General features: G+C 40.5%; 1 protein-coding gene across 4 annotated transcripts in view; it reads right to left on the bottom strand.

Moving 5' to 3' along the window:
- Nucleotides 1-16,020, bottom strand: part of LOC147153032 (uncharacterized) — a 41,604-nt gene extending 25,584 nt beyond the window's left edge. The window contains exons 1-6 of one of the 4 annotated variants that reach the window (XM_086018784.1): nt 15,895-16,020; nt 3,514-3,571; nt 2,342-3,419; nt 2,013-2,244; nt 1,511-1,789; nt 1,242-1,422 (exon numbers count right to left, since the gene is read on the bottom strand). In XM_086018784.1, coding sequence (XP_085874910.1) covers nt 1,242-1,422; nt 1,511-1,789; nt 2,013-2,244; nt 2,342-3,419; nt 3,514-3,556 — 1,813 coding nt within the window. In that variant the 5' untranslated portion in view covers nt 3,557-3,571; nt 15,895-16,020. Of the gene's footprint in view, nt 1-616; nt 1,423-1,510; nt 1,790-2,012; nt 2,245-2,341; nt 3,420-3,513; nt 3,572-15,838 lie in introns of those variants that run through there. The other 3 variants (XM_086018697.1, XM_086018862.1, XM_086018944.1) reach the window with 3 other exon arrangements.
- Between the last annotated feature and the right edge of the window lie 108 nt (nt 16,021-16,128).

Genomic DNA, 16,128 nt, shown 5'->3' with positions numbered 1-16,128 from the left:
GCATTTTAAACGTCGTTTGTGTTCCAAACAACACTGAGCCTTTGTCAGTGCACTCATTGCTGGTAAACCCTTTACACTGATGGACACATCAGAGCCTTGTTAAAAGCATGATTTTGTGCAAATTGTGCAATAAGGTGCTTGCATCCCACCGAAGCGCTTCAACCATCCGGTTCCATCGATAGAACAGGTAGATAGGGCAATGCCTTACGCTTTAAGCTGCATGCGTGACTCTCAGTAGTGGCAAAGTGCCAGCACAATTAATGCGTGTGGATATCAAGAAAACCAAAAACAACAAGGATGCCTGCTCATCGTGCGGAATGCTCTTGTACACAACACCGTACAGCCACAATGAGAATAACCTCACATAGGCATGATTTTTTTTCTTTTTTCCCCAAATGTTCTGTAATATTAGCCAATACTGTAACGTTACCAAAAAAAAAGTAAACCGTGAAATTTGGTTTTGAATTGAGCGAGTGATGACTTATTTTCAATGTCCATGCATTGCTTTTGAATGGAAACGTTGCCCACACCAACTATTTTAACGTTTTCATGTTTTGTCGTGTTGTTAGATAAATTCTGATTGTGAACCGCTATATTTCAGTGTAGAAGTTTGGCGTTGTTTGAAGGTGATGTATTGGAAGAGAAAGGTTTAATACGTTTCTTGCATGATTAATAATGGTATTCATGTTCAAATATTCAAAATGCCTCGCTCTCTCTGTAATTCCACATAGTTAGAACACGCTTCTGTATAGTATTTTGTTACATGATAGTGGTCGTATTAAGAGGTAGATTAGGTCACTTTTAAATTTCCACTGAAGCTCGACATTGCACCACTGGTGTAATCAGTGTTGAGACATGTACCGGTATATTCAAATCCATTCAAATCCCCTATCCACTGGATAATACCCCAAAAGGCACTGCTGTATTAGTAGTTTGTGTTTTCATTTTCCAGTTACACAAAACTGCTTTAAATTAATGTGTCCAGAAATGGAAAGGCAACCCGAAAAATCAAGATTGTGTTTGAGTACATCATGGGCTAGATTTGACATAAGAGCTGTAATATACTTACCAACTCCTGACCCCAGTCATGTATTAGTGACCCCAAAGAATTAATAAGTTTATGTATCGCTGTGCATGATTGTGTTACTTGTGCAAGGAGGATCGAAGGCTAGTGCCAAAGATGGGGGGAACTTAACGTTGTTGTATGATTTGGAAGAGGATGAGTAGTGAATGGTACATACACGCTGTGTAAAACTTAGGTGATGGTTGCGGAGTGGCCTGAACTCCTGTGAGAGTGGGGTCACAGGCTATGGAAGACGTAGCCTCTGTCTGTGGTCCGTCAGTTTCCATCAGCTCCTCTTCTTTGGCACACTCTTCAGCTTTTGCTGCTAACCTCGCAGACACCCTACTAGAGCTTTGACCCTGAGGGGAAGATATTTTCACTCATCAAACATTTATATTGACTCCATTTTTCTAGATCACTGTGTTTAAAATGACTTAAATGAATTACCTTTGCAGTAGGTACTACAGGCGTGGGTTTTTTCTGCACTTGGCTTCTAGGATTGGACACCTTTGTGTCAGAGAGAGACTGCATAGTGGCAGCGGCATGCTGCACAATGCAATCAGTGCCACAATAAACAGATTCCTGCAATGCTGGTTTGGAGCATCCTGGGCCAATGCATAGGGGACTAGAACAATCTTTCTCCTTCTCCCTTTTGGGTTTGGTTCCAGGCTCAGGCTTTATTGCAGGAACTTCCTCTATGTGATTCACCTCCAACTGTACAGTCTTCTGAAACCAAATTGACATCTTATGACCAGACCTCAATCGGACAATTTCAAACAATCCAGCATTCATGTCACGAGGATAAGTTAAAAATTCAGTGTCATTCAAGAAGACATGGTGTGTACAGTAACCGGAAACGCAATACTTGTGATTAGGGGGAGTGGACTGTCTGGAAACATGATATTTTCGAACACTGCTGTAAGAGCCAGAATCCAAATGAAATCCGAACCTTCAAGGACTGCAACTCCTCTTTCCCCTCTGGTTCTTCGCCAGGAGGACTGAGTGACAAGCTCTCAGGAGATTTTTCTGGATCTGCCTGGGAGTGACACTCGGACTGGAGTTGGCTCAGATGCTTTGTAGTGCAAGGTGGACATATGTATTCTTTACAGCCCTCTGACTCACTGACACCAACACAGTCGCCATGGAAATACTCCTGGCAACTGTCACAGGAGATCATGAACCTAGAGAGGGAACCAAATGAAGGGATCAGGAAGTTAAACTAATCATTTGGATCGGGGGCAACCACTCTGCCCAGGAGATATATTACCCTCAAGTTACCTGTTGTTGTGTTTTTGCCGACAGATGCAGTAAAGAGCATTGGGGTCATAACCCTTGGAGTTGGATAAGCTTGAATGTTCCATAACATTTTTATTGACACTGTCTCCTTGCTTCCCCTCCTCCTCAAATGGTGCATCATTATACTGGTCTGAAGTTGTGTCAGTATCCTGATCGACATCTGTGCCTACGATAATAAAGTCTGAGGTTGTTTGTTGAACAGGACTCGGAGTTAGAGCAGAGTGTGTATCTGAGGGATTAATAAGTATCACATCATCGTATTCCTCATCTGCCGCGAGTGCCTCAACCTCCAATGCCTTAGCCCGTCCTCTGCCCTTTCCTCTGCCTTTACCCTTTCCTCGCCCTCTACCCCTTCCTCTGGCCTTTCCTCTCCCGCCTGCCCTGGTTCTGCCTCCCCGCCTGGCTTTATAGTCCAACTGCTCCTTGATTCGTATCAAAGGCATGTCATCGCTATCTTCTTCTTGACTTGAGATTAGAATTACTTTCTCAACCTCGCCTTGTGCTACGTCATCTGAAACAACAGGATGCAAAGTTCCGACATCGTCTGCAGATTCCCTGAGTTCAGACACCTCTCTATCATCTGAAGTCTGTGCAAGAGGGACCTCTGTGGCATTGCCAACTCCCAAAATATCAGGGACTGGCAAAGCTTGAGACATTTCCATTGACAAATCCTCATCCCCACCAAGAAGTGTGAAAGCTGTGTGGAAAGCAGACCCAACATTATGCCACATGCTTGGGTCAAGACACCCTCCCCCAGAGGATAAAGCCGGTTTTGTCTCCTCGGATAGAGGTGAGGATGAGGCGGACCACTCGAGATCTTCGACGACTGTCCGTGATTCTTGAGGAGATTGGGCAGCATTGTTGTCTTTAGAGGCCAGCGTTGTCCGTGTAGGACGACGGCTTCTGACTTTCCGTAGAGGTGGGGGGCTGTGGGTTAAGTCTCCAATTTCCTCCATGAACTCACGTCGAGCTATAGTTGATCGCCTGAAACCCCAAGACTTTCTAAGTTGGGACAATCCCGGTTTATCATCGGAAGCTCCTGACTGGCTCTGCTGTTCTTCTACAAAAATAAACCATAATACCCACAAATAGATTAATTATCTCATAATTATTTGGATTGGCCAGTCTACAGAATACAGATTGAGATGTTTTACCTGAGCCTGTATTATTCTCCATTGGTTTCCCACTGACATCCATTGGAATGAATCAAGGCTGTCCAAAATAAAGTATATTATTTATTAGCACACAATTGAAATGAAGTGGTGCAGGAAACTGGATCTCAACTGTATAAATTGTCTGTGTGTGTATGTGTCAAAGAGACACAATGTACAATAATGTAACAATATTCCAACTCGTATGTACTCTAAACATTGAAACTCCAGCCCTGCCTGAAGTGTACATCCATGCAACAGTAAATTACATTGCCAATGTTTTTTTTTTTTTCAATAGTTACAGATTTATAAGACATCACATTAGTGTTAACAAAAAAAAAAAAAATCCAATGTCTGCCTTATTCGATAATAGGGTTTTCACCAATATAGTCTGGTAGCCAGGTCATAGAGCCCCTTTTGTGAACCTAAAAATGTTGAGCACACCAAAGTTATATTGAGTAAAGATCCCCAAAATACAGAAACTACCATATGATCATTTTCAGATTATAATTTTCACATGTTGATCAATTTGTATAATAAGCACAATTAGTATTATTAGCAAAATAGTCTCAATTCACACAATTTTGACACTATCATGCCATGTCAAAATGAGGCCGTACTTCATTCTTCAAATTTCTATTTTAATTAAAGAGAAGTCAACTCAAACATTTGTTTTTCAAGAATATGATCTATGCAGGCCCACTAGTTGAAACAGAGCATTCTGATTAATATTGCATTTGTGGAATATGAGTTAAGCAGCAAAATGCACCCGTTTTTAGCCATCTCAGGGAGCGGCCATTTTGTCACTTCTGTCGACTGAAAATGACATCTGGCAACTGTGATTCCACAAATGTAATATTAATCAGAGTGCTCTGTTTCAACTAGTGGGCCTGCATTTTAAGAAGGGACCTTCATAGAACATATTCTTGAAAAAAAAATGTTTGGGTTGACTTCCGCTTAAAGGATGCACCGATAATATTCGTATCAGTATCTAAATCAAGCTTATTATGGTTAATGAAAGCTAATGAAATAACTAGACCAAATTTGAAAAATATTTTTCATTAACGAAATAAAACAAAATCTATAATGTCCTTTGTTTATGTCTTTGTGCAAAAATTTCAAACAAATGCTTTCAGGGTTTACTTTAAATTATTATTTTGGTATTACTGTACAGCTGTACAGAAGAGAGAAGGTCGAACAGTCTTTTGGGAATTGTATGTTACTTCATGACACAATACTTGGTTATTTTTAAAATCTTGCAATCCACAAATACTCCACATATTAAATTCAAACTAATACTAAAACTAATCCAAACTAAAGTAAAACTAAGCCTGTTCGAAAAAATGAGAGAGAAAAAAGAGAAAACTCTTCATTCTACCAGGGACCAGCTAACAGTAACATATCTTACTACGGGCCTGGCCAACCCGTGGCTACCAAGCTACATGCGGCTATTTGGTTCATATGGCTCTTAAAGCCCATTTCACACTGAATTTAGCTGGTTGCAGCGCGTTGACGCCAACCCCATTTATTGTATATGTGATGAGAGGGGACCACGGAATGTAGCATTGCTGGACATCGCTAAGTGGCAGTGGAAGACGTCTGCTGCGACGCTATGTCTCCTTGAGTAAAGAATATTTTTTGCTAGAGTGGTGTTGCCGTAACGTCAGAGAGTGTCTCCAAAATAAGAGAGGCTGGCAGAGCAATTTACCGCTATTTTGGCGCACTGATTTACGGGTAACGGCAGGAGGACAATGGAGGAAGCCTTGAAAAAATGGTGCATTTTTCGACAATGCCTACGTTTAGAAGCAGTCAATAACTTCAAAACCTGAATATTACTCATAGTCCGGTTGCGCAAGGCCATGTAGACACCCGAAAAAAAACAACAATATGCTCATATTCCATTTTTTTAAAAAACAGAACAAGACCCCTGCGTGACTCCTTTCCTAATTCAAATATTTGGTCCTATTTTGGAATATCCCATTTGAAATGAATCCAGCATTTGTTTGTGTTCTGTGCATGCTCAATCCACAAAGAAAACTTGATCTTTTGAGTACAGGGACTACTTCTGTGCAGCGTTTGTCACCCAAGCCACTGGACCTACACAAGCAGAGGGAAACAAACATGGCGAAACTGACGCAGCACAGCACCACATTTCCGGACCGAGGAGGAAACCAACAGTGAAAGACATCTTTCAATGTCTTTTATTAATGGTCGAAAGTAGGACGCAGAAAAGATGTCTATTTGTGCCATGACATTTTCCGTACATTGCGGTTTAGATAGGGATATCCCAATTGATCACAGTAAACAGGTATACAGGAGTAACTCGGCCTGCTCACACATTTCCGGTAGCGTAATGGTCACCTTAACCCAAATATTGACGGCATATAAGCATAGTCAATGAAAGATACGTCTTGTCTTCACCTCCTCCCCCTTCTTAAAATAAGCAGACAGGGCCTTCTTTTGGCAACGATGAAAGATACATTTTGTCGAGGTGCAGTCTACTTCACTTTTTACTTCATTTTAGTCAGCACTTTCAAATACAGGCACAGTGTTGTGCCGACTTTCACGTTTAGCAAATGCGGTGTGATAAGGGCTCGTTAGAACACGGCATTCATCAAGCACGGTACCAGGTACTTGCATCTCACTCGCAAGTGCTTCAACGCAAATGAAGGGAAAAAGCTCTGAGAAGTGTCCGCCTTCCACATTTGTTCTCAAAATGGGAGGGAAAAAAAATTCACAGTAAAACAAAACTATTACTATGAAACCGTTTTTGTTGAACGTAATGGCAAACCATTCTGCCTAATATATTTGGCATCATTGGAGGAGCATTTCGAGGCTTCAATCTTCAGCGGCATTGTAGTTCATTCCATGCGAGCGTCAACCAGGAATATCCAAGGGGGAATTAACTTTACAAGCACCAGTTGCTCACTTTGAAGGTCAGACAGAAAAGTGGACAAAGTTCCCAAAATGTATGAAGCACTTACGGATATCAACTTGCTTGGAACAATGCACGGGCTAAAAACCCATACAAGGGGAGTTTGTCAAAACATGCAAGCGAGAGCTATGGAGCGAGAGGATGGGACGGTGCACAGGGGTCAGTTTATGTGTGCCTATGTGTATGATGTGGCTCTTCATAGTAACAGTGATAATTGTGGCTCTTGGCCTCAGACTGGTTGGTCACCCATGCCTTAGTATTTGTCGCTAACCAATACACATTTCTCGACTGAGGTCTTCTTTTTGCCAACTTTACAGTATGTGGCTGTGCAAATAAGGTGTTTAAGTATGAAGGATGATTCAGAGTGCTTAGCCAGGTTTTCTCCTGTAAGTCTAACGAAACATGGCATTCTTGAACAAAAATGAACTGATGTCCAAAAAACATTCACAGACGCCAGAATGAGCCTGTTTACCAAAAAAAACGTTCATCGGGCAGAAATACACGACGTTCAGTTCACATTAGACCAAAATGTGAACGAGTTGATGAACTTTCATTCATGGAACTCACTGAGATACAACATTGGCAATGGTGTAATAATGTAATGAACTAAAATGCCTCGTGTTACAGGCGGCATTTAAAGTGAAAGTCAACCGAAACATTTTTGTTCCCAAGAATATGTTCCCAGCAGGCCCACTAGTTGAATCACGGCATTCTGATTAATTTTGCGTTTGTGGAATATAAATTAAGCAGAAAAATGCACTTGTTTTTAGCCATCTCTCGGGGCGGCCATTTTGTCTTCTGTCAACTGAAAATGACATCACAACTGCTCACAACGACCAATCACGGCTGGCCTGTTTTCTGAATCTGAGTTGTGATTGGTCGTTGTGAGCAGTGGTGATGTCAGTATCGGCCGATGCTGATACTGTACCGATGCCTCATCGTTTGAAAAAAAAACAAAATAAGCGCAATTTTTTTTGTAATTCTAAAAAATTGCACTCACATGGATGTAAAATTATTCATATTTAAATCATCACTTGCGAAGTATCTGTAGTAACATACACACAAAATACATACCGTATGTTGAATAAACAGCCTATTTTCATAGCTCTTCGTGCTTGTGAGAGTGAGACATGGGATACATTCTGTATTCACATGAAGGCAAGGTGCAGCATTTGTACTTCTAAAATATATTCAGTGATTCTATCCGACCCCCCAATGCGTGACGTCACATTTGTATGCTGCCAGAGGGGCAGGCAATCGAGTGAGTGAGATAACAGAAGTCCGTTATGTGTTTCTAAAGATGGTTAATACCCGTGCTGTTTATGGTTGCTCTAATCGGTCAACTAGAGATTTTATTTTGTGATCCCGGCAGTGATTCAAATTAACCTAAGGCAAAAACGAAATTGTTTGAAATCAGACGCGCACAACGGCTGTCAAATCTTCAACGTGACCACTTAACACCATCACAAACATACAAGGTTATGATCTGATGACTTTATATCAGTTATTGTTTTCTTTTTACTTTTCATTCAAGATTTAATTCACACTGCTGTTCAACATTAATCTGCTAATTATATAGGTATACAAATTTCATATACGTTGATGGAACATTATAGAAAATTTTGCTGAGCGATGTGTTGTAAAAAAACTCGTCTCTTTGTTAGCAGTTAGCAAGCTATGGTGAGCTCGAAAAACTTCGACGGGTCATAAAGACAAGTTTATCTGGACACAAACCATTTCATGAAAGACGTTTTACACCATTAAACTGGTGATCGATGCACTGTGTCAAACAAAAGCAACATACTTTGCTACTAGACAAAGATCCAGCCGGCATGCCCCCAAAGTAATTGCAGGCTCTTGATAGCATCAAAGTCCCCCCAAGCAACTGCCTCCAATGTGGCGATGTATGTCCTTGTAGCAACCTTTTTCACCAAACTAGACACAGGTAGACCAATAACGCTAACAATCGATAAGGCTTCTCGTATTTTCCTTCCACATGCAGCTCTCAAATATGCGCTCTACGTTCAAATAATGATACCAGTATCGATAACCGGCATCGGCATTTTATTTGTTAGTACCGGCCGATCTGATACCAGCGTTTTAATGCGGTATCGGGATACCACCCATAAAACTAGGACCGACCGATAGGTGATTACTATTTGGTCCGGCTGGACAAAATGGTGGATAAACAGACTGCGGAAGGGTACCCCGGCTGTTGGCGGAAGGCGATAAACAGACGGCACATTTTTTTGTAAAATGTCCAGCTCTACTTCTGTGTAGTTAGTTTTTTGCATGTTGTGTTTTGTTGCAGTATAAAATCTAACTGAATATTTACTATTTGGCATTTTCTGGGCTTTAAATCTTATTCAAGCCATTCCTTGTCAAAAGATTTAATCGGATGCGGAAAAAAAAGGTCAGCGTGGTTATAGGATCAGCGATTATTGATCACTTCAGGTGGATAAAACTAAAAATATTGAATATTACATATTAAAAAGCAACAAGGTGGATTTAATCTTTTTTTTTAATGAATTTTGTACCGGCAGCGTCAGTGAACTTTGGTTGGCCCGACACAGTCACATAGTAACCCTTATTAATGTACAGAGCTGGGCATTTCATCTACGTGAGGGACCGGTCCGTCTATCTGCCTATGACGGACGCCCGTTTTGCTGACGGTTGACGAATGACGGGACAAATTTGAACATAGGGACTAAGCATAGTCGGAGGCCCATGTATTTAATCCGTATTTTGTCTGTTGTCCGTCTTTAGTCTATTTATCGCGGCGAACGCAACGAGGAACAATAGTGAGTTGCTACTGAAGTTTGCAGTTGGAATCGCTGACGGAAGCCTGTTTAAAATGAGAGGCGGGACCGGCCTATAGGCGGCTATTATCCCCGCCGAAAAAAGGCGAATGACGGATGATGGAAGGGTACCCACGCTGCAGATGGATGAAGAATAACGGACGTTCAATTTTTAGTAAAACACTAAGTTCTGTTAATGTAGAATCTGCCACTCATCACGGGCTCACGTGGACCTAAATACCTTATTACCTGAGAAAATACGTCATTTGTAAAGGAGTGTTACTGTAACACTAAATGTGCAGTTTGAAGCTTTATTTTTTGTGAGGCTGTGGTGTGTTCTCACAATGACTACTGCAAGTGTGGAACAAATGAGTGATGTCTTTGGGTTTTTTTCCCCAATACCCCCTTTGAACTTAGAGACTTTTGATTTTCAAACATTTTCTTGTACTCAAAATGTGAGCAAGCACAGGTCAGACAGAAATGAATCATCCACTCTACCATCTGCTTTTGAATACTCAAAACAGTGCTTAGTCTTACTTGTGAAGAAAAAGTCTGAAAATACTAACAGATGGACTCTACGGTAGTTAAAAAAATGTTTTTAGATAAACCAGGCATACGATCCTTCATAGGTGTGATTTTGTCTAAATGTAAGGAAGGAACGGCAGGACAATTGAGCAAAGTTACGAAACTCCGGCTGAATGGCATGGACCTACCTGCAGCTGATGCTCAGCATAACTCCAGGTGTTACAAACCCAATTCCAATAAAGTTGGGACATTGAAAACAGAATACAATGATTTGCATAGCATGTTCAATCCATATTTAATTGATTACATGGCAAAGACAAGATATTTAATATTCAAACTGATACATTTTAGTGTCTTTAGCAAATAACCATTAACTTTGAATTTTATGGCTGCAACACGTTCCAAAAAAGCTGGGACAGTGTCATTTTTACCACTGTGTTACATCACCTTTTCTTTAACAACATTCATTTAACGTTTGGGAACTGAGGACACTAGTTATTGAAGCTTTGTAGGTGGATTTTTTTTCCCTATTCTTGCTTGATGTACAACTGTGCATTGTGCAGCTTCAGTTGTTCAACAGTGCGGCATCCCCGTTTCCATATTTTCTCTTTGCTTTTCTGCAGGTCTGGACTGCAGGCAGGCCAGTCTAGGACCCGCACTCTTTTACTACAAAGCCACATTGTTGTAACATATGCAGAATGTGGTTTGGGATTGTCATGCTGAAATTAGCAAAGGCGTCCATGAAAAACAACGTTGCTTTGATGGCAGCCTATGTTGCTACAAAACCTGTATGTGCCTTTCAACATTAATGGTGCCTTCACAGATGGTTAAGTCACCCGTGCCATTGGCATTAACACAGCTCCATACAATCACAGATACGGTATCCATAGCAGTCCAGATGGTTTGTTTTTTTTCCTCTTTGGGCCGGTAGACACCATGTCCACATTTTCCAAAAACAATTTAAAATGTGGACTCATCAGACCACAGAACACTTTTCCACTTTGCATCAGTCGATCATAGATGAGCTCAGGCCCAGAGTAGCCGGCAGCGTTTCTGGGCGTTCTTGATAAATGGCTTTTGCATGGCATAATACAGTCTTAAGTTGCACTTACGAATGTAGTGCCAAACTGTATTTACTGACATTGTTTTTCTGAAGTGTTCCTGAGCCCATGTGGTGATATCCTTTACACATTGAACATGGTTTTTGATGCAGTGATGCCCGAGGGATCGAAAGTCACGGGAATTCAATGTTGGTTTTCGGCCTTGCCGCTTACATGTAGTGATTTCTCCAGATTCTCTTAACATTTTGATGACCATAGATGATGAAATCCCTAATTTCCTTGCAATTGTGCGTTGATGAACATTGTCCTTAAAGAGGAAGTTAACCCCCAAATGTTCTTTACTGTCTATTGTATTTGTGGACTATGAGTTAAGCAGCAAAATCCACCCATTTTTTGCCATCTCAGGGGACAGCCATTTTGCCACTTTTGGTCAACAGAAAATGACATCATAGGTGCTCAGGACTCAGGTAACGACCAATCACAGCTCACCTTTTTTTCTGAAGCTGAATCATGATTGGCTGTTACCTGAGCCCTGAGTAACTCTGATGTCATTTTAAGTCCATAGAAAGTGGCAAATTCCCCTGCCCACCCCACTGGCTAAAATGGGTGGATTTTGCTACTTTACTAATATTCCACAAATGCAATATTCATCAGAATGCCATGTTTCAAGTACTCAAGGCGCATAGAACAAATTATTGTAAAGAACATTTTTGGATTGAATTCCACTTTTAACTATTTGACTATTTTCTCACATAGTTGTTCACAAAGAGGTGAACCTTTGCTTGGGAATGACTTTCAATTCAAGGAAGCTCCTTTTATACCCAATCGTGGCATCCACCTATTCCCAGTTAGCCTGTTCACCTGTGGGATGTTGCAAACAGGTGTTTGATGAGCATTGCTCGACTTTCTCAGTCTTTTTTTCCACCTGTCCCAGTATTTTTGGAACGTGTTGCAGCCATAAAATTCTAAGTTAATGATTATTTGCTAAAAACAACAAATCAGGTTGAACATTAAATATCTTGTCTTTGCAAGTATATTAAATATAGGTTGAACATGATTAGCAAATCATTGTCTTCTGTTTTTAATTTGTTTAACACAAGGTCCTAACTTCATTGGAATTGGGTTTGTACATAATGACGCAAGCACAACTGCTAGTAAACCAATATACCGGTACAGTCGCCCAGCTAGTGCAAAACAAGGCATTTCATGCACCCATCTCAAACAAGGCAGTGACTATAAAGTTCCAGAAAAAGGGAATGTAGGTCAGTGGGAAGAGTTGTTTGTGACCTTCAGTCATTATTTGCTCGACTGCTGGTGTTGGGAGGCGGCCCGGAAAAAATATATTGGGCTCTTTCTTCTCTTCAAATATGAGCTCAGCCAAGTCCCCTTATCTATCAGATGAAAGTGTATGGCCTGAAGGCGGAGGCCAGTGTGTGCTTTGCGTGGTGGAGAGGTTAGGCCTTCTTGGTTAAGACTTGCGTCTGGCGGGCTGAACCGGTTGCCCAGGCTTAAGTTTTCAGCTCTTACAGATCAACCTGGAGATCCCTTATGTCATTTGGATGTAGCCATAGCAACTTGCAGCCTGTTTTGTGCAGCATGTATGTAGGCATGTGTGTATAAACCACGGAATCGTTCTAAAAAAACATTCACTCTCATGATCATGCATTTTGAGTTACGGCGGAAACGCGCTTTTCCGTTTTCCTTGTCTAACTGCATTCATGTTTTTCAATAACAAACCACTAATGATTTAATCACGACCCTTCTCGAAAGGTCAATAAGATGCGGTAAAAGGCTCAGTCAGCATTTCCCAAATTTGTAGTCGACTAGGCCCCATCAAAAACGTTCAGGTAAGTCCATTCTTCAAATGGCCATATTTATTGTATATTTGTCTATATTCCTGTCAATTCTGAAGTAAATTGGTCGACTGACAGACATTTTTGGGGGGTTACGGTTTGCCAGGTCACTTGTGATCTTACTCTGACTTGCAATGATGGCTTATATTGTCTGCCGCTTCCAACACTCTAACTTCATCAGTTTTATCAACTACAGAGACCTCCTAACTGTGATATCTATTCCTTACAATGTATATTAACAACTCATTGTCATTTTTTCCCATATATGGCACAAATGATAAATAAAATATAAATCAATGGTCATTACTTTGCCTTATTTGCTGCATTTTACTACATTTATATTACTTTACATTTGTACATTATATTACTTTAGTAGAAGGAAGCTTTCAGATCATGGTCTATTGAAATATCAATTTAATATTTAGGGTCTCTTTCAATTGATTATGCTGATAATGACATTTTGTTTCCCATAGTGGCTCGATTTACTCAATTAGCTAATTAATTCAAAATAATTAACATTGTTGTTATATTGTTGGAGTTGCGCCAAAACCACATAAGTGACATTTTGGTAAATTTCATATTGTTTCCAAAATGTTACTATTATATACTATTGGTCAGGCCACACGCATGGGTGCTACTTTTACACACGACTGACAAATGTAAAGTGTTAAAAATTGTTTGCTCTCTTTCACGATGCAGTGCTTCTGTGTTTAGCAAGCTTTCCAATGATGACAGTCCTTTGAATATAGGATAAAGTTTACGACAGTTATGTCAGTTTGAAACTTTGATTATATTGAGAAAAAAAAAAGTACCACCTAAAATCTCAACCCCTGGTGACTGCATTAAAGGGAAGTCAACCCCCAAATTTTCTTTGCAATATGATCTATGCGCCTCCATTCCTCTCAACACAACATTCTGGTTATTATTGCATTCGGGGAGTATGACTTAACCCATTAAAGCAGGAGTCTTCAATCCAATTCCTCGAGGGCCGGTGTCCTGTCTGTTTTCCATCTCTCCCTGATACAGATATTCACCAAAGGTCTGCAGAAGCTGGATAACGATCCTGATCATTTGAATCAGGTGTGTGTTGCAGCAGCGACAGATGGAAAACAGGTAGGACACCGGCCCTCAGGGAACAGGATTGAAGGCCCCTGCATTAAAGCCTAAAGCGCATGGCTCAACAGCTCCCCAATACGTAAGGTCGTCTTTGGAATTACCCTTGAAAACCTGAAGTTTTAACAGAAATTCAACACCTACAAAATAATTAATATCTCAGCCCCTGTAGCAGACGGACAGGCCCGAGTTTATTTATCTTTATTGTTTCAATCGAAGATGCAAAAATAAAGTGTCAGTGTAAGAGAAGCACTATTTTTAATTTGAAAAATCGAGTGGTCATTACCATCCTCTATTTTGTTACAAAGACGTCGATATTGTCATTGTCTACAAACATATCTTAACCATATATCACGTTCGACTGGTTCTACTGGTTCAAAGTCCACAAGCGCATCGTCTATATCACTGCCGTTACTCATTTCAAAGCTCCCGCGATCGATGACGCCCGCCATTATGACTCGAAAGAATTCCAGAACATCCTCTGCGGGATCACGACACCGTCACATGTATTATTCTGATGCATTTCATTGGTTAAGGGAACAAAAATTGGATGAAAAAAAAAAATGACATATATGCTCTCCAGGCTTTAAGGGTAGAAAGACGCAACAGCGCTCCAGGCTTTAAGGGTAGAAAGACTGTTATGCACTCCCATACTTAATGGGTTAAAGCAGCAAAATCCACCCAATTTTAGCTATCTCAGGGGGCGGACATTTTCTCACTTCTGTTGACTGAAAATTACATCAGAGTTACTCAGGGCTCAGGTAACGACCATTCACGGCTCACCTGTGTTCTAAAGTAGAGCCATGATTAGTCTTTAGCTGAGCCCTGAGCAGCTGTGATGTCATTTTCGGTTGACAGCAAGTGACAAAATGGCCACTGCCTGAGATGGACAAAAACGGGTGGATTTTACTGCTTAACTCATGTTCCACAAACACAATATCAATCAGAATGCTGTGTTTAGACAAGTGCGGCTGGATAGAATATATTCTTGGAAAGAAAATTTTAGTGTTGACTTCCCGTTTAAGACGATGGCCATAAATTGGTCTATTTTCACTGCTTTTAAACAGTAACAACTTTCTTACTATTTGTCACTGGAAAACAATATTTTACTGGAATGTTCTGAATATGCTGGTTTTATGTAAAACAGTCTTTGAAATTTTACACATATGCCTAAAGTATGTTCATGTACATTTTTACGTAGTTTGTTGATCACAAATGGTAATGGGCTTGTGTGATGTTATCGCATTGAGTGGCTTAAACAGCTCCTCCATTATTATATATCGTACAGTTGCAAGTTGTCAAATACCCGCAAACAATTAAACCTAAAACATATTTATCCAAAATGCAATTTTGAATCTTCAAAAGTGTCGGGAGGCGTTTCAGGTTTACTCCATCCTGAAAACAATGCATTAACATTCACATGAGAACTTGTGATTATGAAATGTAAGCTGTGTTGTTTACCATAAAAATAACATAATCGAGATATTACTTAATAAATCAAAAACTAATAAAACTAGCTCTTTTAAAATCTGAAAATACAACATATGAGCCAGACAAAAGAGTGCAAAACGTGTGGCCAAATCGGGCGACTACGGTTATAATATGCAAGACCCCGCAGATTGCGTATACTGGGGACTCATATTTTTACATTTATACAATAACACATTAGTGTACTCAGCATTTCGGGTTCACCTAATTGGCTACTAGGCTGGTAACTACTTTCACTTTTGGTGACAACACGGGAAATCAGCCTGGCACACATTGCGTAAATCATGGTTCTAGTATAAGCATTATCTGAAGCGTCAAGACATTCGATAAACCAAACGATGAATACAAAGCATTATAGTTACATTTTTCCCAATCAGGTTCCAGGCATTTACATGGAATGGGAACGTTATTGACCACAAATACTTTGAAATCCCAGAAAACAGAGCAGTTGAGCAGACGACTGAAGCAGTCGACATTACAGTATAGCTAGTTTGGCTAACAGCTAGGAGCTCGTCTAACTGCAACGATCTGCTAATGTACCAAGACAAATCTAACCTTTAACGGCAGTGTGTTGTTATGCGTGGACGCCACGAGGAAATCTGAACGCATACCTCCGACAAAAGTGGAATACTATCCAACTAACACTGGAATTATCCTGTTAGCTTGTTAGCACAACCATCCATTTTCTGCCTTGCTCTACTTTCAGGACATCGCGAGACTACGCTGCGAGTTCCCGCTACTTATTTCCTTTTCCGTTTCTTTTGCCGAATGCGTAGAAGTCACGTGTGCAACTGTGGTTTTGGTTCTCAAGATGGGTGTGATAAGTTTGTTTAGCACCAAGCAAA

Source organism: Filicampus tigris, chromosome 1 (genome assembly GCF_054856515.1).
Source record: "Filicampus tigris isolate MCC_2025a chromosome 1, RoL_Ftig_1.0, whole genome shotgun sequence".
NCBI classification, from domain to species: domain Eukaryota; kingdom Metazoa; phylum Chordata; class Actinopteri; order Syngnathiformes; family Syngnathidae; genus Filicampus; species Filicampus tigris.
The sequence above is the reverse complement of the archived record's forward strand: the minus strand, read 5'-3'. Positions and strand labels throughout refer to the sequence as shown.